The sequence below is a fragment of the Ciconia boyciana genome, chromosome 33, assembly GCF_034638445.1.
Source record: "Ciconia boyciana chromosome 33, ASM3463844v1, whole genome shotgun sequence".
NCBI classification, from domain to species: domain Eukaryota; kingdom Metazoa; phylum Chordata; class Aves; order Ciconiiformes; family Ciconiidae; genus Ciconia; species Ciconia boyciana.
This window is the reverse complement of record NC_132966.1, coordinates 927893-953705: the sequence shown is the minus strand read 5'-3', so window position 1 is coordinate 953705 and position 25813 is coordinate 927893. Positions and strand designations below refer to the sequence as shown.

At 54.0% G+C, this 25813-nt stretch overlaps 2 protein-coding genes across 2 annotated transcripts in view; one reads left to right on the top strand and one right to left on the bottom strand.

The window, feature by feature from the left end:
• Positions 1–25813, top strand: part of PPP5C (protein phosphatase 5 catalytic subunit) — a 263787-nt gene that overhangs the window by 150369 nt on the left and 87605 nt on the right. The window lies entirely within an intron of this gene.
• On the bottom strand, positions 16048–24964 carry DHX34 (DExH-box helicase 34). The gene is made up of 17 exons (XM_072848743.1): positions 24832–24964; positions 22858–23592; positions 21952–22263; positions 21576–21845; positions 21271–21373; positions 20955–21172; positions 20619–20793; positions 20328–20521; positions 20035–20136; positions 19642–19881; positions 19395–19562; positions 19204–19315; positions 18938–19044; positions 18588–18845; positions 18281–18457; positions 18068–18191; positions 16048–17788 (listed from the first exon to the last, which is right to left on the bottom strand). Exons 2-17 carry the CDS (start codon positions 23554–23556, stop codon positions 17655–17657), a joined length of 3393 nt encoding a protein of 1130 aa, XP_072704844.1. The 5' UTR covers positions 23557–23592; positions 24832–24964; the 3' UTR covers positions 16048–17654.

Below are 25813 nucleotides of genomic sequence, written 5' to 3'. Positions count from 1 at the left end.
GAAGGAAAGCCTGATCCTGCAAGCCAGTGTCTGTAACAGCAGCGGCTTTGTGCGTCTGGGATGGAAAATTGCTTTTTTAGGATGCCATTTGCATTCTTCTCTAATCCAACATGATGTTTTTGAGGGACAAGACTGGTTTTGGGTCTGGCTGCGGCTTAGTTTTTATCCAGCATGTGCTCGCTGATCCATCCTCCTTCCTTATGAAAGATGGTCTCTGAGAACAGAAGGACTCATCTCCCCTTTTTGTGCATTTTAAATAACCTCATTAAGGACAAGGACTCTGCTAATAGGTAATTAACCCTGAATACTTGCATTTAAAAATAAAATAAAATAAAAATTGCATTATCTCTTGGAGCAAGTTGGTGAAACTCAGTCTGTTCTGACCATGCATATCCACCCCAGGGTTTTTTTATTTGTTTGCTTGTGGTCTTCACCTACCTGCTGGATTTGCCATTTCTTTTGCTTATTCAACAAATGCACGATGCTTTTCCAAAAAGGAACTGGCGGGATTGTCTCCTCTCGGAGATGTTACCCCGGCTTTCACGCGTATCAGATCAATACAGCGTTAGATCCGTACAAGCCTTTGAACAAGGGCTAAATTTGGAAGCTTTAGATGTTGGCTTGCAAAGCGACTGCTGTGCTAAATCATTACGCCTGTGCGTGCGTACAGTTTGTCATTCTGCGCGTGCTGCCGAGATCAAATCTTGTTGCTTTACTGAGGGGACAGGGAGATTGGATGAGGACGTATTTACGGTAGGATTATCTGGCTGACTATTGATTTTTTAAAAATTATTTTATTTTTTAATATTTTTTTTTTTTTCCGTGAGAGTAGTGTCCTGATTGTAGGCAAAGAAGGATTGGATCTGGGTACGAGTAAATCGGTGGCAGAAAGCAATGGTGCTGGAAAAAATCCTCAGTCTCCGTGGATTGTGGAAGACCATAGGGTCACTTGGATGGCTGCTCTTAGCTACAAGCTATGATGTACTTGTTAGCTAAAAACTATATTCTTGTGTACTTGTTATGTGTGGTCAGCATCTCTTGCTCTCCTCCTGCTTTCTCCCATGTCAAAGGAGCTGCATTTCCCCTTCGCAGGCTGCTTGGGTCTAACACGTAAACCACCGATGTGCTCCGGAGCTTTGCAGAAGGATCTACCCAAGGATGCACATCAGCACGTTATGGTCTGTCCGCTCTAGGGTTTGCTGAGCATTTCTCTCCCTGCAAGACCTCCCATCCTGGGCAAATACCCACAGATTCACGTCTGCAAGGAGGAATCTTGCACAGCTATCCCCACGGCTGCTTTGCCCATCGGTGCTGCCGTCACGTGTAAGTGTTTGCCCTATATTGGTTTCTAATTGTACTTTCAGTCTTTGGAAAGTAGCTGGGATCTAACGAAGGGTTTTTCTTAGCAAAAGTGTTGCGTTTCATTTGTGTTCTGCAGTGCAGGGAGATTGTCCTGGCTTATCAGCTGGGGTGGTGGCTTTGCAAGAAGAAATTGCAAGCTTCTCCCTTTTGGACTTGGAAAGCCCAGGAGGTGACTTGGCTCCTCCAGCCAGGAGCTTCATTTCCCTCACTTTGCTTCAAGCTCTGTGTCTTGCTGCTTCCTGAAGCATCCACCAAGGAGAAGTAATCATGGAAGAAAAGTTAACTGAAATTCCAGCTTTATTACCTGCCTCAGTGGGTCTCTGTCAACCTCCTACAACGCTGCTGGAGAAGCACCTGCAGGGTGAATTTGATGGAGATGTCAGCCTGGTTTGTGTATCTAATCGATCCTAAAGCTGCAATCCTATGGAAAGCACGGCGTGATGCTGCAAAACCGTACAGGCTGTTGAGGGGAGCGAAGGGGAGGGAAGCGAAGGGGAGCGAAGCTGGAGGGAAGGTGCTTGCAAAGCCATAGCAGGGTTGCAGGGGGTCAGTAAGCTGCAGGTCTGCATCTGCAAACACAGGAGAGGCACGAAGCAAAGCAAACAGTCCGTGCCCTGCAGAGTTTGGCAGATTTTAGCCCTGAATCCAGGAAGACGGGGAGAAAAAACCTGATTAATTAATAATTAAAATTATTTCCAAGCCCATTCTGATCAACTTCAAAGTACAGGAAGGGAAAGAAACTCCTGCTGCCCTGTCCCAAAGCGGGAAGGGTATGTGCACGAGGACACGTGCTTTTCCACAGGCTTTCAAGAGCTCTTGCATGTTATCACTGAGCACCCAGTCCTATGGCAAATCCAGAGGCAGAGGCTCTCCTGGTCGTGCCCTTGACTCCCAGCTCCATCACGCTGCTTCTCAGCTCTTGCTTTGTACAGGGAAGAGAAGACCCTCCGGTGACAGGTGAATGATGGCAGCTTAGAAACCATCTCTGATATTGTTTGGTCCACCCAAACTCACTGCTTTGGAGCTTGCCGTGCCTGTGGGATGCAAAGCACGGCGTTGCGGGAGAGGAAACGGCTTTTGCAAAGGGTTTGGGGAGCAAAACACCCATGCTGGTTGTTGCGTGACAGTGGCTGATGAGCAAAAGCTGCTCATGGCTTGGCTTGCTCTGCTGGAGATGGATGCTTTTGGGGAGGTAGGTGCGATCCTGCCGGTGACTTTTCTACCCTTGTGGGCTCTTCTGATGGCTGAAGATGGGAAACCCATGCTAGATAAAAGGTCTGGATCAAAATGGGAGGGTTTTGCAGCTGCTTTGCAGTGCACGAGGTCATGGTGCGAGGAAATCTTCATCCATGTCTTCTACACTGTGGTGAAATGCAGCTCTTATTTTGATGATGCTCAGCAGCTGCTTCACAGCTGCACGCAGGAATCTGCCATAGTCAAGTGACATTTTTCAGGGAATTTATCTCCAAGGGGAAGCGAGAGTTCAAAGCGAATCAGAAATGAAATGTCACTTGAAAGCTGTCGGTGCTGGCACGGTTGGGTTGAAACGACCGCGTTCAGGTTGTGCCCATGAACCTTTCAAAAATCCAGGCGAGCCTTTTGCGAAGCAGCCCAGAGCGCTCGTTGATTTTTTCTCATCTCGTTAAGAGAGAGATGCACGGTTGCTTTTCCTTTCTACGCCTCACTCCGCGTAACAAACCCGTTCTCTGACCGCTTAAGAGGTGGCGAGGACACTTTTAGCTCTGCAAAGCCCTTTCAATTAAGTCGGCGGAGGAGAGCCGAGCGACAAGATAAATGTGATGCTTCGTCTATTTAATCAAGCTTGTCTCCAGCCGCTGTTTGCTTATGCAAGGGTAGAAGTAGCAGACGAGGTCTCTTGTAGGTGATGGGGAGCACAGTGTCTATCCTGCGTGCCTTTGCTGGCTGGAGAAACCCGTTGCACGGGCATTCTCCAGGGGGTTTGCTCCTGTTTTATCAACAGATTTGGCAGGAAAACAGCTGATCCAGGGTGAATTCAGACTTTTTAACCTTTTTTTCCCTCCCATCTCCCTTGTAGCCACCCTGGAGGCATGGAGGGATGAAACCAGGGTCTGCTCTGCCCCTCCCTTGCTTTCCTCCAGGAGGACGGTGCTTTCCAACTCATCCAGGAAGCCAATTAAATTCTATTTATGCTACGGATAAGACATTTTTGAGGTTGGGACCTTCCCTGAGCTCGGTGCTTCCTGCAACTCTCAAACCTAAATCCTGAGCAAAGGGTCATCACTACGGAGCAAACACAACTCAGTTGGCTTGACCCAAATCCAAGCCCGTTCCCCTGATTCATTGCAGCTGAGCTAGAAAAGGTTTGTTGGCTGAGAAAAAAGACATCCTGGTGTCCCAGCCTGCCAAGGAAACCTTTCTCTGGGACCCTGAGGGATCACAGTTGGCTTTCTTCTATGGCTTTGATCAGTCATTCTCTTAATGTAAGCACTGAGAAGGGGGCAGCTTCTGCAGGCGATATTTGCGTGCTTGCGCACATAATTACAAATATAGGTGCATTTAAAAAAATATAGAGTGGTCCCTGGTGTGGAAATACTGTCTGAAGACCAAAGGCTTCTGCTTATGGATGAGCAGCCTTCACCCTGTTGCAGGAGGTGCAGTGAGACTCTAAGAAGGCAACAGTTTGAGGAACAATAACAGCAATCATGTCATCTCCAGGTCTATATTTTTTGGTCCCAGCAGTATTAAGAGATGTAAAAGTATATGACATGAAAAGACAGCGCCAACTGCTAGATGACTTATTTAGTCCAACCCAAAGCGAAAGCAAATTAAATTATTTGAGGCGTGTAGAGCTTTCTTGAAGGCACTTGGTATTGCAGGAGGCAGCCCGTGGTTGCATGGTTTGAGCATGCTTTTGGAGGACCACCCCACCTCCATTTCATGGGATGCACTGCCAGTCCTCACCCGTATCCACTGGTAAGGGAGGTAATTGCAGCAACAAGCCGATCTGGGGGACATTCAAACCAGTGGCATGTAGGAGCGGTATTAATGACAAGGCAATTAAGAAGACGAGTTTATGAGGCAGCTGTAGATGATAGCTTTATCCGAAGCTGTCTCAGAGAAGCCCATGTTAACCTGCTGTAGCCTGGCGTGCTTAGAGCAATAAAATATCTGGAGGTGTTGGACTGCCAACCAAGATTTTTCATGGTATGGATGCTCTTGCACAGGGGACAAACTGTAAGTGTTATCCAGAAAATATCCGTGCAGCTGTAGTAATAATTGGGTTCGGTTGCTCGGATGCTGGAGGGAGGACAATGGGAGGAGAAGAAGATGTTTGGGGTTTATTCCAGGTGGGGAAGCAGTTATCTGCAGCATTACGCCTTTGTTCGTTTGGTCACCTAATAGAAATGTGCTGGCGGAGGATAACTGATGGTCTCTGGAAGAGGTGATGTATATCACAACAGACCCGTGCTGCCAAACTTATGGCCTGCCGTATGTCAAGGCGTATATTTCCTCCTTGGTGTTGTCTGATGTGGAAGGTGGTTAATGATGCCCCGTCTCTTCCTACTGAACAAAGCAATTCACAACACGGTGCTGCTTGTGATGATGTTGGGTGGGGTTTTTTAGGCTGGACTTATAGGATGCTTGGGTTTTATTAAGAGGAGCTTTTGAGGCAAGGTTGGTGCTGTGCAGATGTAAGATGAGTGGTCTGGCATAGCAGGACGTGTACGACCCTTGGTCCTCTGAAAATCTGCCCGCTGATATATCCAGACTTAGAGCACGGTCGAGGTGGGAAGGGACCTCTGGACGTCATCTGGTCCAACCAGGGCCACCTAGAGCTGCTTGTCCAGGACCATGTCCAAACACTTTTGAATGTCTCCAAGGATAGAAAGTCCACCACTTCCTTGGGCAACCTGTGCCAGTGCTCGGTCACCCTCACAGTAAAAAAGTGTTTCTTGGTGTTCAAAGGGAACCTCCTGTGTTTCAGTTTGCCCATTGCCTCTTGGTCCTGTCACTGGGGACCACTGGGAAGAGCCTGGCTCCATCCTCTTTGCACCCTCCCTTCAGGTATTTATATACATTGATGGGATCCCCCTGACCCTTCTCTTCTCCAGGCTGAACAGACCCAGCTCCCTCAGCCTCTCCTCCAGTCCCTTCATCACCTCCATGGCCCTTCGCTGGACTCTCTCCAGTATGTCCATGTCTACTGGGGAGCCCAGAACTGGACACGGTACTCCAGATGTGTCCTCACCAGCGCTGAATAGAGAAGGACCACCTCCCTTGACCTGCTGGCAATACTCACCTAACGCAGCGCAGGACACGGTTGTTGTCCTTCTTTGCAGAGAGGGCACATTGCTGGCTCATGGTCAACTCGGTGTCCACCAGCACCCCCAGATCCTTCTCTGCCGAGCTGCTTTCCAGCTGGGTGACCCCCAGCACAGACTGGTGCATGGGGTTGTTCCTCCCCAGATGCAGAACTTTGCACTTCTCCTTGTTGAACTTCATGAGGTTCCTCTCCAGTTTTCAACTCAATGTCCTTGTTGACCACGCCAGACTGTAAACTGCTGCCATATCGCCTTTCTGTTGCAGTAGCACCGAGGAGAAGGAGGTGGAGAGGCGGGGAGGAGGTTCTCCAAAGAATCAGGACATAGAAGGACCTGAAGAACTCAATCTTGTGGTTTTTAGTGGAAAAGACTGTAGGATTTTAATCAGCAACTTGGTATTTGCCCTTTTGCCAGAGCAGGAAGATGCTTGACTCTGTCATGAAAACTGATAAATGTCAGAGACAGGTATTAGTTTTCCTGGGTCATCTCCATAAATTGGATGGGTTTGAGATGTGAAAGCATTAGAAGGAGAGGAGCATAAATGCCATATAGCTCACAGGGGAGGCTTGTGACCCTTGCTTTGTATGCGACGCAGGGAAAACCGGAGAGCTGCTATGAGCCTTGCGCCATTGCGATGCTCAGCTGCAGAAGTTACGTGACCTTTTGTAGGAAAAGGTGCTTTTGTTAAGCTGAAAAAACAGGAGATTTTTGATGAAAGGTGGGGAAAAGTCTGGAGGCTGCTGCTGCATGTGAGCTCTCCTGGTTTCACCTCAAAAAAAAAACCATGGAGAATATGTAATTGCTCTTGCATTATCCTCCAAGCCTGGGCCCCTCGATAGCCTCCTAATGAGCTTTCTGCAAGACCATGAGGAATATTACCAGTGGATTCAGTTGTTTGGAAAAGGCACCGAGGAGCGATGTCTCGCTCAAGTCATTGGTCCCTCTCACTGCTTACCATAATACTTTGATTTTGCTTGTTTTCTGTTATGCAAACTTTTCTCCCCATCACTAGGGTTTGTTGATCTGCAGCGTTAATTTGGCATGTCAGAGCAATGAAAAATGTATGCCTGCTCTTGGCGGCTTTAAGCCCAGACTTGTTTCCTCCTCTTACCTTATTTCTACTGTGATTATTATTCAGGACAGCAGTCGGGCTCCACAAAACTATCGGGAGGAGAATACAAACCAATATCTGAGGGAGGATTGATCTGCAGAACAGCCTCACCCCAAGGTTTGGTCTGCTAGGTGGGCTGTCCTCATCCTACATGGATGGAGCAGAGGAGAAGGTGGGGGGGCTGTCCTCATCCTACACAGATGGAGCAGAGGAGAAGGTGGGTGGGCTGTCCTCATCCTACACGGATGGAGCAGAGGAGAAGGTGGGTGGGCTGTCCTCATCCTCCATGGATGGAGCAGAGAAGAAGGTGGGGGGGCTGTCCTCATCCTACACAGATGGAGCAGAGGAGAAGGTGGGTGGGCTGTCCTCATCCTACATGGATGGAGCAGAGGAGAAGGTGGGTGGGCTGTCCTCATCCTCCACGGATGGAGCAGAGGAGAAGGTGGGGGGGCTGTCCTCATCCTACACAGATGGAGCAGAGGAGAAGGTGGGTGGGCTGTCCTCATCCTCCATGGATGGAGCAGAGGAGAAGGTGGGTGGGCTGTCCTCATCCTACACGGATGGAGCAGAGGAGAAGGTGGGTGGGCTGTCCTCATCCTACACGGATGGAGCAGAGGAGAGGGTGGGTGGGCTGTCCTCATCCTCCATGGATGGAGCAGAGAAGAAGGTGGGGGGGCTGTCCTCATCCTACACAGATGGAGCAGAGGAGAAGGTGGGTGGGCTGTCCTCATCCTACATGGATGGAGCAGAGGAGAAGGTGGGTGGGCTGTCCTCATCCTACACGGATGGAGCAGAGGAGAAGGTGGGTGGGCTGTCCTCATCCTACACGGATGGAGCAGAGGAGAAGGTGGGTGGGCTGTCCTCATCCTCCATGGATGGAGCAGAGGAGAAGGGGGGGGGCTGTCCTCATCCTACACAGATGGAGCAGAGGAGAAGGTGGGTGGGCTGTCCTCATCCTACACGGATGGAGCAGAGGAGAAGGTGGGTGGGCTGTCCTCATCCTACACGGATGGCGCAGAGGGGAGGGGACATCAGAGAGAGAAGATGATTTGGTGAGAGCAGTGAGAGGCAGCACATCTTGTAAAAAAAGTCCAGACAATGTCCTTGAATTGAACAGATAATGACTTCTACCGCTGACCTGCTGGGCTCTTGAGGGTGGTGAGAAAGTCCTTCACCCATAGACCCAGCATGACCTTGAGGACAACCCCCTCATCTCACCATCTTCCCCCTCCCTTAATTGCTGGGGAAGCAGTTGGATGCTGCCAAGAGCCTGTAAATAGCCTGTTTGTTCCTGGGCGAGGGTGATGGAGAGGGGGCTGAAAGGCGAGTCCTGTCCTCCCGAAGCAGGCTTGACATCTCGGAGGAGAAAATTTCCCTGTAATTGAAATCAAGGGAGGGGAAGACACAGTTTCCTTCTGTTTTGCTTCACAAGTGCAGATCAGCCAGCTCCTGCCCATCAATCACGTACGCCTGCCGACGCCGGGCTGCAAAAAGAAATCCCTGAGGCAGGCGGCGCGATCAATAGCGGCGGCGCGTTTCAGAGTCGGGGCGAGGAGGACAACATCACGGAGAGCTTGCGGGGGGGTGGGGAGCAGGTTGCTTCTTGATGCTGGTCTTGGGCAAAGAGTTGTGCTCCTACAAGGTATGAGACATGCACTGGAAAAATTGTAATTTTGAGTGACCAAGGCCAAGAGCGGAGGAAATTATTCATTCTGCAATGTCAGGGGGGAAAAAAAAAAAAATTCAGGCTGTCCAGAATTATTTTGCAACCAGCTGGAGCCCCTTTTGCTCGTCAAAGGGGACAGTAAAAGCTATTTGCATCTGCAAGAGCCAAAGCAGGGTGTAGAAAAATGCAAAAGCAAGGGGGGACCATCCCCTGCCTGGCACTGCTTCGAGGGCAGAGGAGATGCAGCATGAGGATCACGGGTGGTAGCGTGCGCTGAGGCATCTCCAAAAAACACATTTCAAGGGTGAGCATCCCCATGCGCCAAGGTCTCCAAGCAAGATCCCTGAATTTGGGTGGGCTTTTCCCAAGGAAGTCTCTCCCTCGGTGCCCCCGGTGCCTTTGCAAGCCCGGCTGCACATCGCATCAAGCAAAGTTCATGCAATAAGCGGGCTCCTCTCCAATAATGCATTGAGCAGATGGATTATAGGAAGGAAAGGGAAAAAAAATAACTAAAAAAACGCTGGCACATCCGCCGGCTGAAGTGTCAATTTGGTGCCTCTCCATCACCTACAGAAAGTAAATTCGTTTTCCATAGCATAACTTAGAGCAATCTCATTTCAGCCCGGCTGCTCAGCGGCAGGAGGTGTTTTTTTTCAGCAAGCTCAGCCTTCCCCGAGCATTTTTCTTCCAGGATGAGCATCCGGGGACCATAGGGTCATCGCTGCCGTTAGCAGCCTTCATCTCCCACAGTCGGTCCCCGACCGCCGCTCGGCCAAAGGAGTAATTTAAAAACCAACCTGTTTCATCCTCTCCCACGATCAGCATAAAAAATGCATGCAACATTAGACTTCCTTCATTATTCATTAGCGGCATTAATTATGCAGCCGTGCCACTTGAATTGTCTCTAGTAGAGGATACTCGCAGCAGGAAAAACTTTGCAAGACAAGCCAGCGCAGGGTGATACATCCCGTAAGAAGGATCAGAATATATTCAGGAGAGGAGAAAGCATGCAAAGGTCTCACGGCAGCCGATGCAACGGGGGAGAACAGCCTCACGCTCGAGGCTGCGATGCTTTCGGGAGCCACATTTTAATTTCTGGATCCTTCGTGACCTTCCCAGTTGAGTCTTACGGGTTTCATCCACGGTGGAGCCAAGAGATGCTCTACCCACTTTGCTTCTGCAGAGCTTCAGGAGGTGTTACGGTCGACCCTAAGAGGGAAAGCAGAGAGTCGCCATCACGCAGAGGTGTTGATTTCCTACCCAGGCAAGAGAAGGGAGCTTAAGGCTAATAAGGCTTAACGATCGTTCAGCGCAAATCTGGGAATTGATTCTTCGGTGAGTTACGGGCAGATGGCACAAGGCAGGGGAAAGCAAATCCTGCGAGAAGCGGAGAGAGCAGGATCCAGCCCTCCAAAGAAAAGCCTCTAGAGGGGGGTTAGGGGTGGGTGAGTGATGGAAGGGTCTTGGAAAAACAAGGAAACTTGGTTCTAGCAGCATTTCGGAGCTTGCAAGGCTGATTCTTGGACAAGTCCTGGCTCTTTGAATAGGAAAAGGTCCTCTCCGGAGCTGGAAACGATGCCTGGCGTGACCCTCTGGGTGCTCATTTAAGCATCAGGACACCTTAGGGGGGACCCCCAGGTCCCCTCCGACTCGTGGTCTGCAGAGGAACTGGGGTGCCCTTGCTCGGGGGGGTCCTGCAGATGCAGAACCCTGAGCTGGGGTGCAGGGATGAAACACAGGCTGGAGCATCCCTGTCCCCTCTGGTCACCGTCCCCATCACCAGCCCGTCCAGAGGAATTAATTGCTTGGTGGTGCAGCCTCCTCTGTGACAGCCAGAAGGATGGTTTGGTGGGGTTTGTTGGTTTTTTTCCCCCATTCCTCTTTTTTTGGGGGTGTTCAGCTTCCAAGGTCTTTCCTCAGCTGCTTTTTGCACCAAAAGTGGATTTTGGGAGCCTGGCAGTGAGCCAGCCCCAGAGAAACACTGGACCCAGATGAAGTCAGTGTGTGGGATGATGACAACCCATCTGCGAAATGATCTCCTCCCCATCCTGGTGGGACAGGGACCTCTTGTATGGCAACATCTTGCGGTAAGGTTTTGCTCTCTCTGCCCTATGCATCTCCCCCTGCGCAGAGCACGGACATCAACCAGCTGCTTTCAAAGGTCCAGCCCACCCAATAAACGAGTAATTAGTAATTAATTTGGAGCTGGCATTTCTGCATTCAGGGCCAAGGCATTTTTGGCAAACCAAGACCCATTTTTGGGAGGGGATCAGGCAGATTTTTGCAGCAAAGCGTTTGCTCCACAAAGGTGATGCTGGGAGCTGGTGAAACCCTTTGGAGGATGCAACGGTGAGAGGTGAGAGCGTGTGCGTGTCTACATACACACGCAAACACATGGATGTGTTATAAAATACGGCTCTTTCTGGCTCCTGCTTTGCTGCTGGCAGTAGCTGCTCCCCCACCCACTTGTCTTTCCTCCTTCTCCAGCTGCATAAACAGGCGCTTTGGAGACAGCTGAGCCGTCAAGCAGGCAGAGAGTCCGTGTCACGTAGAAAAATGGGAATAAAATTACCACCTGACAGGCTGGCATCACCTCGCCGCCGTCTATCCCCATCGCTGCGACGTGCCGGCGCTGTGTGCGTGGGAAATGGGATGGGGTGGGATTGCTCCTGAGCAGGGATGCACGGGGTGGCCGGGAGCATGGGGACGCCGACCCCAAAGTGCCCAGGATCTTCATCACCTGGGATGGGAGATGAACAGTTGCGTGTCAAAGTCCAGTGCTCTTCAACCAGGTTCCTTTAGATACTCCACACGAGGAGCGTTTAATGTTTTAACGCCAAATTTACTTATTTGAAGATACTTGACATTACAGGGGGGTTGGCTTTAGAAAAGTGAGCCAGCAGCCTACTGAAAAATGACCACACAAGTATAATAAAGCAATTGCAATATATGGCTGAATCGCAATACAAGCACGATTCCCATTACTGGTCTCTGGATGCTCACCAGTATGCCGCTGGGTGTCCCAAGTCAACAAGAAGGAAGACATGGGTTGAAGTTCCCTTCACAAATTTACTTATTTGAAGATATTTGATATTACAGGGGGGTTGGCTTTAGAAAAGTGAGCCAGCAGCCTCCTAAAAATCACAACACAATTGCAATATACAGCTGAATCGCAATACAAGCACAATTCCCGTTACTGGTCTCTAGATGCTCACCAGCATGACGCTGGGTGTCCTAAGTCAGCGCGAAGGAAGACATGGGTTGAAGCTCTCTTCAAAGCTCATTTTGCTGGTTGGTTAATTTTTATACTTTATGTTGGGCTGAGTCACACATAACCTTCCCCAGCGTTGGTCTAGCTTGCTCGGGGAGATAATTCTTTCTATGGATTATTTTAGGGAAGGCCAGTTGGCCAACTCAACTGATAGAGCCGTTTATTGACAACGAAGGCCACCCTTGGTCATTCTAGTGTTGATGGAAGTTCAGCTCCCTTTGCGGTAGCTGCGATCACCTCCTACTTTCTTTGCTGAGCTTCATGAGCACATCATCCTCATCCATCTTCTCTGAGCCTTCTTCCATCGTAGGAGTTGGTCGTGTGGTGCTGCGTTGGCTGCCCATCAGGTAGGACGTTGCTGATGGTTAACCCAGGGTCTGTGGGGTAGGAAGGACTTCAGCAGCAGACAGTGGTCCTGAAAGGTTGTCCTGGCAGTGGCAGCAGGAATGGCTCACCAATAAGTAACATAAATAGCCCAAACTGCCACGTTTCATGTGATTTTGGCTCATTCACTTGAGTCCTGAGGAGCAGATCATGAGCAGGAACCAAATCTCATCATTTTGTTGTAGGTCTTAGGATGCTTTATAAAGTCCCAAGTTCTGGATTCACATAATGTGATAATCTTTCCCCTAAAACCACGAATTTTTATTCCCACCCCACTCAACGCAAAGCACGAACCCTAAGGGATCGAGAAAGAAAAAGAAGAAATTCTTATCTCCTGCTTGATAAGACAATTTTGGGACCTTTGGGGAGCCTTCATGTCTCCCTGGTGGGTCACAGCGTAAGGGAAGGAGCGGGATGCTTGGACTTTGCCTGATTTTCAGCATTTTAATAAAAAGCAGAGGAAAGCTGGGAGCTTTCCATCAAGGAGGGAAAGGCTGCTCTCTGCAGGCTACGAAACAGCATGAGACACCTGGGCTGGGTCTTACACAACATCCAAAAGCCCAAACCCAGAAGGTCCCTCAAGGAGTGAATAATTTAATTCATTAGCCAAAAATTTAATTATTTTATTAGTATCATATATTTTTTTATTAGCAACAACATCAAAAAGAAACCCAACAAAAAACCTTGGAAACTCTTGGGATGGACAAATCAAACAGTAGATTTGGGAATGGAATAAGTGAGGGAATAGCAAGACTCTTGGGTCTGGCTTGTTTTGGGGAGGGCTTGGGACCCCCTTTTGCCATGGCAGTGATGTCGAGCAGTCCCGGGACTGTCGTGACATTTATTTGCCTCCTGTCCTCCCCTTATAATGACATTTCACACCTTATAATTGTCAAGTATCACATAAAAGCATGGAAGAAGCAGAGGAGTTTCCTCTTGAGAGCATCTTCCACGGACAAATGACTCGGATCCCTTTTCTCCTGGAAATTTAGATCTCAGTTTAAAAAAAATATACATATCTCTGCTTCAGTCCGTTACAAAATTGGCAGAATTCAGCTGGAAGAGGTTTTTCCCCTCTTTGGATCGCTATTTCACCTGAGGCTGATGCACGTTGTATCCAGGGGGAGAAATCCCACACCAGGCTTATGGTCCAACCATAAATCTCAAGTGGATGCTGAGTCAGCATCTCCACCCATCGCTGGGTCATTGGTAATTAATGATGTAATTATTAATGATCTACTTCCCCAGCGTGCACAACCTAAAGAGCTAGCAGGGGTGAATACCTGCTTGTAAATCTGTGATTTTTAAGGCTGGAGAAGAGAAGATGGATTTCTGCTGATAAATCTGGCTGCCAGCTCTGAATTTTAAGGCTGGAGAAGAGAAGACGGATTCCTGCGGATAAATCAGATGCTCAGGAACCCAAAAATGTGCCAAGAGAGGAGTGGGATGGGATGAAGTTTGCTGGCTTGGAGCTGAACCGGCACACCGGAGAGCATCGCCGCGTGGGGACAAGCTCCTGTGTCCTCCTACGTGCTCCACACTCATTTTTAATAGGTACAGACCACCCCGTTCCCACTTGACCTCTCGAACAATTAATTGAATTACTCCCAAACTACACGCAGTTTGTTTCAATTAGAGGCTAACGCGCCTGCCTCAACCTCCGGGAAAATAATAATAATAATAATAATAATGATAATACAAAATTGCAAAGAACAAATGAGGTCATTCACCAGGGTTGAAGAAGGTGGCTGGATAATTGCTCGGTGTGTGCAAATTGAGATTAAATAAAAAAAAAACCCCTCTCTGCTCGCCGTTGCTGGGAAAAAGCCCTCATTTGCAAAGGAAAAAATCTCATCTGCTTGTTAATTTTTTTTTTCTTTTTTCATTTAAGCGTTGAGCTTTCCTTGGGAGGGCTCAGCCCCTGTGCTTTCTTTTCTAGATGGTCAAAGTTCTTCCATCATTAATTAAAGGAGTTGTAAGAGGTGGTTTGATGCAGCATTGTTGGCTCCCAAAGAAATAGCCACCTCGATAGTATCGGCTTGTTTTTATCCAGTAAAGGCAACGCACAAGGGCCAGTTGGTGGGAAATGAAGCTCAGAAATTCAGCCTAGAAAGGAAACGTGCAGGTAATTAGCTGGCAGGGTAATTAGCCATTGGTACAGGCTTCCATGAGATGTGGTAAATCATCGTCTCCATCCCAGAGGGTCTTTCGGTAGATGAAAATAAAAAGGGAAAATTGTTTTCTTGTTGGAAATTTGTGATGATGGACTTCTCCAAGCTGAGGCTGGAGCTTGGGTTGAGGTGGATGCTCAGAAACAACCTTCAAAGGAGCTTCATGGGCAGGACGGGGATGTCCCAGTTGGGGGCAAAGAGCAGGCAGCAAGAGAAAATGCTCCAGCCAGGGCAACCAAGCTCAATAAAACACATTTATCCAGAAGGGAAAATTATTTCAATCATTAAAAGGCAAAAAAAATAGGGGAGAAAGGAGTTTTTGTGCATCAGGGCGGGAGTGCGGCATTATTGGCGTTGTTATAGGCTCTGTAGGTGCCATATGGTGAAATTATGAGGATCAGGGCCTTGCTCTTGGTCTAACTTTCTCTGGAAAGATGAAAAATCAGGATTCCCCCCCAAAATCCTTCCCAAATCCTGTTCTCAGCCTTCCCCTCCCCTGCACCATGAAGGATGGTAGATGGGGACCACCAACTGCTCCGGTGAAGCAGCCTCTAAGAGGACGAGCACGGCACACGGTGCAGCAGTCCCCACCTCGATCCACCCATTTAATTGTCCCGATTGAAAATTAAAGCTCACCCAGCCATCACTGTAAAGTTAATTAATGTTAACGAGCAACAGCCAGGTACACAAGGCTATTCTCAGCCCACTACAAGAGCTGTTCATCTGTGTCTCGCTCTTATGGGCAGAGACAACGTGAAGAGCAGCATCTCCGGCAGCTTTTTTTTAAAAAAAAAACAAAAAACGAAGTCTTCTGTTTTTAAACAACTTCTCGAACTCAAGTTTAAAGCTCAGGTTTACGGCAGCTCTGTGATGTGGTCAAACCATTCGCCACCTTCGCAGCGAGGACACGTTGCTGATGGTCAACCTGGTGGCCACCAGGACGCCTGGCTGAGGTTGCCCCATTATCCAGGTCATTAATGATGGTGATGACCAGGATCAGAGCCAGGATTGACCCCCCTGAGGTTACACCAGCAGCCAGCTGATGGCTTTAGACCACCCGGGAGCAAAACCAGGGCACAAGCGCGGTCTGATTTGATCCCAAACATCCCAGGGTTACCACGGGGATGGAAATTTGGAGGACTTCATTGAAATTCCAGCATTTTTCTCATGTAAGACTTGAATTTGTGGCTTTCATTAGTAAAGTAAATTAATCCCACTTCTTTATGGCCGCAGCAGCCTTATTTAATTTTCTGTTATGTAAACGACTTGCTCTAAGCTTAGTTTAAAAGCAACAAGGCTTTGCCGTGGCATTAAAGGCAAGAGTGATATTCTATTTTCTTCACAAGGGTGGTCAACAGCCAGAGCTGGTTTATATTTTATGAGCCTTAACGATTACCGCTGAGGACTGTTGGGTTCTTCTTATTAAGGGAAGAATATGAGGTTCGATTTATTGAAACCTGAGGAGTGGGTCTGGGCTGGTTGTGGGTGGCATTTAGTGGGGCCAGGTGGCCCAGAGCAAAGCTAAAGTCCCCCGTGGCACGGGAACCGGGGACCAAACTGCCATCAGCATCCTGGAAAGCAAAGCCCACCTTTTTGGGGGGAAACTGGAGGTTTTCAGAGCATCTTACGCATGTGGGACCTGAGCGGCGCGGACTTTTCGCTTCCAGAAACATCAGCCAGGCTCTAATTCACCCTCCATCGCATAACCTAACGAGGAGGGCAAAGAATTGGGGCTCCTGTAGCCGAAAACGGCAAAGCCAAACCCATCTGCTGCCTGTTGCCATGGCAGGAGCATCTCCCATCCCGCCTCACTGCCATAGCAACAAGGATTCGTTAGGAGCATCCCCCCCCCGCCACTAAATTGGGGGAGACGGCTCTTCCCGCACCCCGAAAGCGGGGTGGGATCGCGCCGAGCTAAGGGACAGGCAGCTGCCTGCGGTAAAGGCTCAAATTAGATTCCCCCTGCCCCAAACCAAATAATCTGCTCAGCAAATCGCCTGCTTAATTAATTTCTGCAAGTGCTGTGACACCGCCAGCCGGGAACTACCTGCGCCCGAGCGGTAATTAATTGCAGATAAACCCAATCAAGAAGGGGAGGACAAACAGCGAGTCGCGAATGGTGCGAGCTGCGAGGAAAAAGCGGGAAAAAAAAAAAGGAATAAAATCAATTTTAAAACGAAAAAAAGGGGATGAGGAAGCGCTCAGCGTCCTTCCCCTTTTTTCTCTTCCCCTCTGCCATCTGTATTATGGCCAGCAACATGTGCCGAGCCCTGGCGATCATCAATTCCTTCCAGAAAACGGTGGGGCTTAAAAAATTTAAAATCCCAGAAAACTCTTGGAGCAGCTCCTTACCCCAAAGCGTCATGAGGCCGGTTAAATCACGCTTATTTATTATTTGCTTCGCCTGGTGAATAAAATGCAACATGCCACAGAGCTAAAAATACCATCGAATCACTTTAATTAGAAGGGGCCCCGCTAATAACCCTGCTTGAACCTAATGCAGCGCACAGGCTGATAATTAATGCATTTAAAATGGGTTTAGACAGCTGATAAGTTCCTGTCGTCGCGGCATTTGCCTCCGCAGGGCGTGTGTGGGTGCAAGCCGCCGCAGATTTGCTTTTCTCCAGGTGTTTTCAGCCCAAAAAAAGCGCTGGAGCCAGCCACAATTCATAAGGCAACGTCTCTTATTACGTTAAGGCGGCATCTTCTCGCCGCATTGGGAGCGAGCGTCCTCCGAAGGGATGCTCAGGTCACTCATTATTAATATTGGGGGGTTTTGGGGGAGGTTTTTTGAGTCCTGGTGGTGGTAAAGTCCTGGCACGGGCCCCTCCGATGCTTTTCCCACAGGATACAGCAAGAAAAGACGAGGCAGGGATGACGCCGGTATAGGAGTGCCACACACTGGCTGTGCTGCGCCAGGCAGCATCGCAGGCCGGAGACCTCCCCGAGACGCCACAAACATCCCTTGTCCTGCAGCCCCCGATCTGGCTGCATCTGGGGGTGCAGACACTGAACCGGGCACCCACATGGGCAGGGGAACCCCAACCTCCAGCCACACACCCTGGGCCAGCACTGACTTTCTCCAAAAAGCTATTTATTTACATTTTTTTTTAAAAAAAAGGGAGTGAAATCAGGTTGCCCCTACCCGAGGACGACTGGCAGCATCAGTGATGAGCCACCAGAACACCCCTAAAACACCAAATCCCTTTTTGGAGGCCAGACTCACCCGAGAGCAACAGAGGTAGCAGTGTAGGGGGGCTTTCCCCCCGTTACGGGGGTCCCCTGGTCCTCCCAAGGGATGGGGAGGGACCCCGGCATCATGGCGCTCAGCACCATCTCCACCATCACCATCACCGGCCAGCGAGAGCATCTCGGCAAGCCCCGGTCACCGATGCTGCTTCTTGTGCCGGAGGATTTCCGTGGGGGTGAAGGTGAAATCCTGCTGGCAAACGTCGCAATGGTAGGACCTGTGCAGGGCGGAGGTTTTGGACAAGCTTTCGGCCGCTTCTTCCAGGGGGGCTGCGGGAAAACGCAGAGAAAAACGGGGATCAGAAGGAAACCAAAGCCCTGCGAGACCCTTTTCTTCCCCCCCCCCCCCATCGCACCCCCAAAATGTGGCCCTCGGTAGCATTTTGAGGGGGGCTGCTAAAAGCTGGCACAAGTACAGCCGGGCTCACCACCACCCCTTCTCCTTGCCCACGGAGCAGAGAGGCCACCTGGGCTCCCCCCAGGGAAAATCCGGCCTGGTTCTCCCCGATTGTCCCTTGTCACAGCTCCGGGTGGGGGGACACGACTCACCCTCGGAGGGCCGGCAAGCGTTTTCGTGGCACATGCGTTCCAGGGGGGTGAAGGGCATGTGGAGATCGCAGTAGGGACAGGTCCAGAAGCTCCGCAGGCAGTCGCTGTAGAGGTCCGTGTCCGTCTGCGGGATACGAAGGGCGAAAGGGATGTTCGGACTCCCTCGGTGGGGTGGCAGGCAGAGCAGGCAGGGCGGGAGAAGGGTGTACTCACAGCCAGGCAGTTGTAGGTGAGAAAGTCGGTCACCCTGTGGCCGCCTTTCACCTCGTCGGGCTTCATCTCCGTCCCCTGGAAGAGCCCCGGGAGCCGGGGAGCAGCAGCCACGGTTTGGGGACCGATGTAGAGGTTCTGTTTCTCCAGCCCGGTGAGCTGGTGCAGGCGGTAAGGCACCTGCAAGAGGACATGGGGATGTTGGGGGGACCGCACCAGCTCCCCTCATCCTCCTTTCTCAGCTGTCAACCTGATGCAAGGCACCGGAGATGGATTAAAACCACCTCCACGGCGGTTACGGCCACGTCACCTCTGTCTGCAGGAACTCCAGTAGCCCCCGGGTGAGCACGGATACGTCCCGGGAGTTCGGCCGGCGGCCCGACTCCTCTCCCCGACCTTCCAGCAGCTGGTGGAGGAGTTTTTCCCAGGCGGAGCGAAGCTGCAGGGCCGTGGAGAGCAGGCGCAGGGCAGAGTCCGCATCGGGGACGGTGATCTCCAGCCATCCATCCGCTACCAGCCGGGCGCAGTCCGCGCTGGTGTCCAGCGAACGGGAGAAGAGCAGGAGAGCCTGGAGGAGCAAAACGCAAACGGTTTGGGGTGATGAAGGCTACAGGAGGGCACGGAGAAGAAGAGGAGGGGAGCAAAGAGCCGAGCGCTTACCTGTAGGGCTGGTACCCGGACACAGTTCACCAGGTAGGGCTTGTTGGTCTCCAGCAGCGAGACAAAGGCAAGGAGCTGGTGGTGGCAGCTCAGCCCCTCCTTGAGGTCTGCAGGGGCAATAAGGGGCGTCTCAGCCGGCCCCCAAACCTCTCCCCGTCCCCAGTGCCCAGGATTTGCCAAACCCCGAGGCCGGCAGTGCTTTCACCCGACACGGAAAAAGCCAGGGAGAAGCAGAGCCAATTTCTCCAGGATTGGGGTTGTCCCACCTTTGGTCCCACCGCGCTCCGGTCCTTCCTTGGCGTGGAGCAGCTCCGGGCTGGTTGCGAAGACGCAGGTGGGATGAAGCACGACACCCTGCTTGTTTTTGGTGTGAAAAATCTGCAGCAAGAGGAGAACAAGAGTCAAGGGAGAGCGAGGGGCTGCAGGGTGGGGGACAGGGCAGGGGGAGGACACGGACCTGATCGGAGTCCTTGCGGCCGCTGTTGAGCTGGTCAGGCATGGCCAGCTGGGGGTAAAGCCCCCTGCACAGCACCAGCTTGAGCAGGGCAAGCTGCGAGGAGGAGAGGACTGAGCTGGATACGGCCTGGAGCTCCTCCACGTTGTGACGGAGCTTAAACTTGACGTCCTGCAGAGATAGAGAGAGCGTCAGGGGCCCGGATGGCCGGATCCTGCCTCCCAGGAGAGGAGATGGATGCGAAGGTCACCTGGATATCGATGCTGTGCTCCCCCTTCCCGCGGGTGCTGCCACTGTCGTCCTCCTCGCCGGAGGAACCGTCCACTCCGTCCTGCAGCCGCAGCACCTTGCGCTTCCGACCCTCCGTCTCTGTGTGGGAACGCCACAGCCGGTGCAGCTCGCGGCGTTCCCGGTGCCGGCTCTGCCGGCTGTAGCTGTCGCTGGGCTGGCTGGAGGCTTCCTCCAGCAGCTGGTGGTTTCGGAGAAGCTCCTGGCATGGTGGGGAGAGGGTTGCTGAGCCCCCACGGGCAGGAGATGAGCAGGCTGGGGGCGCGTGGGCAAATTCAGCTCTCCTCCACACCAGCAATGCCCTCCCCGGACCGAAGGCAAACTGCACCCCGAGGCCGGATCCTGCCCCCCTCACCTGAAACTGGCGCCGCAGGTTGGCAGCCTCGTAAAGCCGATGCTCCTCCAAGCCTCGCCGCCGGCACCATTTCCGAGAGCTGCCGCTCCGCTCCGATTTCACCTGCACCGGGACAGCACGACTCAGCCCCCAGCAGGGAGGGGCTGTCCTTCGCACTGCTCCCTGCACCCCAAAATCAGCCCCCACCACCTCCCAGCAGCCTCCTGCATGGACACAAGCACACCCCACGCCAAAACCGAGTCTCGCTAAACCCCAAATGTGGCTCATCTCCCCTCCTGAAGCAGGAATCCCACCTGGACCCACTCGTTGAAGACGTTGAGCAGCGTCAGGGGGTCGCCGTGGGGGCTCTCGAGGGGCCGTCGGGCCGTGGCGCAGTCGGGGTTGGGGTGAGCGGGTCGCAGGAAGGGGGATTGCACGCTCAGCGCCGCCGCCACGGTCAGGGTGGGCTCGGCCAGTCCAAACAGCGTGCCCAGGACCAGCATCTTGCCTGCGTGGTGAGGGCAGGGCAGGCAGTGAAGGCAGGGGAGACCCCCGCTCCTCGCACCGTCATCTCTGCTTCGAGGGGGGTGCCCCAAATTACTCACCGACCACCACGTCCACCGGCAGCTGGGCTAGCAGGTTGCCAATGGGCGTCAAGTCTTCAGCCTCGTCCAGGGCTCCCTGGTCCCTCAGGTACCGCACGGCCGTCTCCAGGCTGGACGAGGGAGGTGGCTCCAGGAAGGGGAAGGTCCGGGGGTCACCCAGCCCCATGCTCTTTAACTGAGAGAAAAGCACACGTACAACGAGCCCGGCGGTTTACAAAGCCCCACCAAGAGCCATCACACCCCGATGCTCGAGCCACAGCCTGGTCTCACGCTTGGCTGGCTGGGTTTCCCCACCGAGAGCTTCCCAAATCTTCACCGAGGAAACCCCAACTTTACCTGGAGCACCAGAGCATCAAGCGCTACCCGTTGGATCTCCGGCACGGGATAAGGGGAAAAGGCGTCGTAGTCGGATTCGGCATAGAGCCGGTAGCAGACACCAGGGCCGGTCCTGCCAGCACGTCCCTTCCGCTGCTCGGCGCTTGCCCGGCTGATCCAGAACTCCTGCAGCCGCTGAAGTTTGCCCTGAGGGTCGTAGCTCATCTCCTTCACCTTCCCTGGAAGGAGCAGGAGGGAAGGAGAAGCTCAGGGCAGAGCAGGAGGAAGGGAGAAGCTTTCCCACCAGCGGAGAGGGGCATCGGGAGGGGATTTTTACCAGAATCCAGGACGAAGCGCACGCCGTCGATTGTCACCGAGGTCTCTGCAATGTTGGTGGAGAGGATGCACTTACGGACACCGGGAGGGGGCACGTCAAACACCTGAACAAGGAGAAACGATCGTCCTATGTCAGTATGGCCATCCCCAGAGGAGGAAGAAGACAAATACAGGTTGCACCCATCGGTTGCACCCCGAAAGCACCTGCAATCAGGGCGCAGCCAGGCTGAGCTCCGAGATTTTTCGCTCTGTGATACGCCAGGGTGCCGAATCCCACCCCAATCTCAGGGTCAGACCCTCACCCACCTTGTCCTGCTCCGCGACAGAGAGGGTGCTGTGCAGGGGGAGCACAATCCAGCGCTGGGTACGCGCGGCGTAAGCCTGCGCCGCCTCCAGCACCGCGCCGATCTCGGCCACCCCGCTCAGGAACACCAACAGGTCCCCGCGTTCTTCCGGTGGGTACTTGTGGTCGATGGCTTGCAGCACCCGCAGGTACGGGAGGGGATCCAGGCGCTCCGATTTCCCCGATTTCCCGACTGCGGATGCTTCTTCCTTAGGGATGGGTTGGTAGATGACCTGCAGGAGCAGAGACAGGGAGGACGCTGCCTCCAGGTAAACACAGCGAGAGATTCACGCCCGCCCCGTGCTGGGATTCATCCCAAAAATCACCCTCTGTCCTCACCGAGATGGGGAAGATCCTTCCTGGCACCTGCAGCACTGGGGCACCCCCAAAGTACCCCGAAAACAGGCGGATATTGATGGTCGCCGACATCAGCACCAACTTAAGGTCCGGCCGAGCGGGAAGGAGCCGCCGCAGGACCCCCAGGAGGAAATCGCTGTGCAGATGCCGCTCGTGAACCTCATCGGCGATCAGGACGTGGTACCCGGGCAGCGTCGGCTCCCGCTGCACCTGCCGCAGCAGCAGCCCCTCCGTCAGGAAGACGATCTTGGTGGCGGGCGAGCGGGTGCTCTCGAAGCGGATCTGGTAGCCCACCTGCGGCAGGAAGAGCAGAACAGAATAAAATAGAATCAAATCGAATCGACCAGAATATTTCAGTTAGAAGGGATCACAACGATCGTTTACTCCAGCTGCCTGACCACTTCACGGCTGACCAAAACTTAAAGCGTATTACTAAGGATGTTTTCCTCTTAAACACCGACAAGCGGGGGGCATCGACCCCCCCACGCCTCTCGAGGTGTTTGACCGCCCTCTTGATAAAAAAATGTTTCCTAATATCAAGTCTGAACCTCTCTTGATAGAGCTTTGAATCTCTTGTCCCTGTAGAGACTCAACAGCACTTCAGTATCACCACCCAATTTGCATCCAGAGCATTGATAAAAATATCTTTTTTATATATATATATTGATATTTTTAATATTTTTTGAGCAGGATTGGCCCTAAATTGAAGCCCTGAGGAACAGCACTGGCAACCGGCCACCAGCCAGATGTAGCCCAGTTCACTACAACCCTTTCCTTCACCCAGTAGCACCCAGTAGCAGGGTAGGAAGAAACCAGCAGCGCTCAACGGCTCCCAGTTACCCCTAAACTGGCCAGGGAAATCGCCAGTCGCCGGCCCACGGAGCTCACCTGGTTTCCGTACTGGTGCAGGCTCTCGAAGCCCACCCGTTTGGCCAGCGAGATGCAGGCGATACGGCGAGGCTGGGTACAAGCCACGTGGCTATAACCGGCCGCCAGCAAGAATTGAGGCACCTGCGTGGATTTACCGCAGCCGGTATCGCCGGCGATCACCACAACTTGGTTTTGAGCCACGGCACGCAGGAGCCGGTCCCGGTATTGGGCGATGGGAAGCGCCGCTCGCTCCCGTTGGAGTTTGGCCAGTTTGGCGAAGCTTTGTTTTTGGGTGAAGTCCAGGTAGTGCAGCAAAGCGGCGCGAAATTCGGAGAGGCGTTCCTGGGGCACGCCGGAGTCTCCTCGCCGGCCTCGGATCACTCCCTCCACGTCAGCGCTCAGCACCGAGAGGTTGATGCGGTACCGGGGGTCGTATCGGCGGGGCAGGTCGAGGCGGCGGGCGGCGGCGGGGGGCTCTGCTTGGCCGCCGCGGCTGGGGGTTGGTTCGTGTTCGGTTCTCCGGCTCTGGAAACGCCGGAGGCGCTCGAAGAAAGCCCAGAAGTTGCGGACATCCTCAGAGCCGGCTCCGATGTAATCCTGCTCGCGGAAATACAGCTCTTCCAGCCGGCGCCGCGTGGCGGGGCAGTCCCAATCCCACTGGGAAGGCGAAAGGTCCCGCTCTCGCTGCCGGGATCTGCTCTCCTTCTCCGGTGGCATCTCCACGGTGGGGCAGCTGGTTCCGGAGCCGAGGACCTGTGCCAGGATGGCGGCTGGTGTGAGGTGGGGGTCCGTGCCCAGCCTCGGCTCATCCGAGGGGTCTGGGGGTGTTGGGGGAGCAGGGTGCGACCCTGCTTGGCCCTGGCCGTGTCCCCAGCCGTCCCTCCACACCGGTGAGCTCCACTACCACCAGAGCCACCTCCTTGCCCCCAGTCAGGACCCCCAGCATCCCACATATTCCAGGACCCCCCATACCCCAGCCTAATCCCCTAGGACTCCACATAACCCAGCTCAGCCCCCTGGGACCCCCGCACACCCCAGCCTAGACCTCTGGGTCCCCACACACCCCAGCCCAGACCCCTGGGCCCCCCATGCACGCTGTCCCAGCCCCCTGGGCCCCCCAAGCACCCCAGCCCAGCCCCCTGGGACACCCGTGCACCCCCATCCAGCCCCCTGGGACCCTCGGACACCCCATATCAGCCCCCTAGGATCCCTGTGCACCCCAACCGAGTCCTCTGAGACCCCACACACCCCAGCCCAGACCCCTGGGACCCCACAAACGCCTGTCCAGCCCCTTGGGACCCCCCAGAACCCGGCCCAGCCCCCTAGAACCCCACACACCCCATCCCAGCCCCTGGGACCCCATACACCCTGTCCAGCCCCTTGGGACTCCCCATAACCCAGCCCAGATCCCTGGGACCACCATGCACCCTGTCCCACGTCCATGGGACCCCACACACCCCAGCCCAGCGCTCTGGGACCCGCGTGCACCCCATCCCAGTCCCCTGGGACCCCCATACACCCTGTCCAGCCCCTTAGGACCCCTCAGAACCCAGCCCAGCCCCCTGAGACCCCCATGCACCCCATCCCAGCCCCTGGGACCCCCACACACCCTGTGCAGCCCCTGAGGACCCCCAGAACCCAGCCCAGCCCCTGGGACCCCCATGCACCCCATCCCAGCCCCCTGGGACCCCCACACACCCTGTGCAGCCCCTGAGGACCCCCCAGAACCCAGCCCAGCCCCCTGGGACCCCCATGCACCCCATCCCAGCTCCTTGGGACCCCCACACACCCTGTGCAGCCCCTGAGGACCCCCCAGAACCCAGCCCAGCCCCCTGGGACCCCCATGCACCCCATCCCAGCTCCTTGGGACCCCCACACACCCTGTCCCAGCCCTCAGGAACCTCACGCCGGGCCCGGCTCCCTGTGGACACCCCCCACACACGTCAGGCCGGCTCCCCACCGCCTCAGGCCTGCCGGGACCCAATTTCCTACCCGGCCCCGGCCCAGCAGGCCCCTCTCCGGCCCCGCTGCCTCCCCGGCAGCCGCTGCCCCGGGGCCGGGGCCGCCCAGGCCCGCACCCGCCGCCCAGGCCCGGCCCAGGCCCGGCCCAGGCCCGCACTCACCGGCCCGGCCCCGGCGCCGGGACGTACCAGACGCGGCCGCCAGAGGGCGCCCGAGCAGCGCCGCCGTGTGGGGAATGGGGCGTGGCTAAGAAAGGGGCGGGGAAAGGGGCGGGGCGTCATCGGAGCTGCCCGACGGGGCGGGCGGGGGCTGCGGGCAGCGCTGTGCCCCGCTGTCCCCAAGTGTCCCCAAGTGTCCCCCTGTCCCCAACCATCTCTGCTGTGTCCCCCTGTCTGCACTGTCCCCGACCATCCCCAGCCATCTGGGTGGTGCCCAGCTGTCCCCAACTGTCCCCGCTGTGCCCCACTGTCCCCACCATCCCCATGGTGCCCCACTGTCCCCACCATCCCCAACCATCCCCGCTGTGCCCAACTGTCCCCAACCGTCCCCGCTGTGCCCAGCTGTCCCCAGCTGTCCCCGCTGTGCCCAACCATCCCCATGGTGCCCTACTGTCCCCACCATCCCCAACCGGCCCCATCCCCACTGTGCCCAACTGTCCCCAATCATCCCCACTGTGACCAGATGTCCCCAACCATCCCCGCTGTGCCCCACTGTCCCCAACCTTCCCCATGGTGCCCCACTGGCCCCATCCCCGTGGTGCCTCACTGGCCCCAACCATCCCCGCTGTGCCCAGATGTCCCCAACCATCCCTGCTGTGCCCATCCCCGTGGTGCCCCACTGTCCCCACCATCCCCAACCACCCCCACCATGCCCATCCCTGTCATGCCCAACCATCCCCAACTGTCCCCATTGTGCCCAACTGTCCCCAGCCATCCCCGTTGATGCCCAACTGTCCCCAACCATCCCTGCTGTCCCCAGCCATCCCCACCATGCCCATCCCCATTGTTCCCCA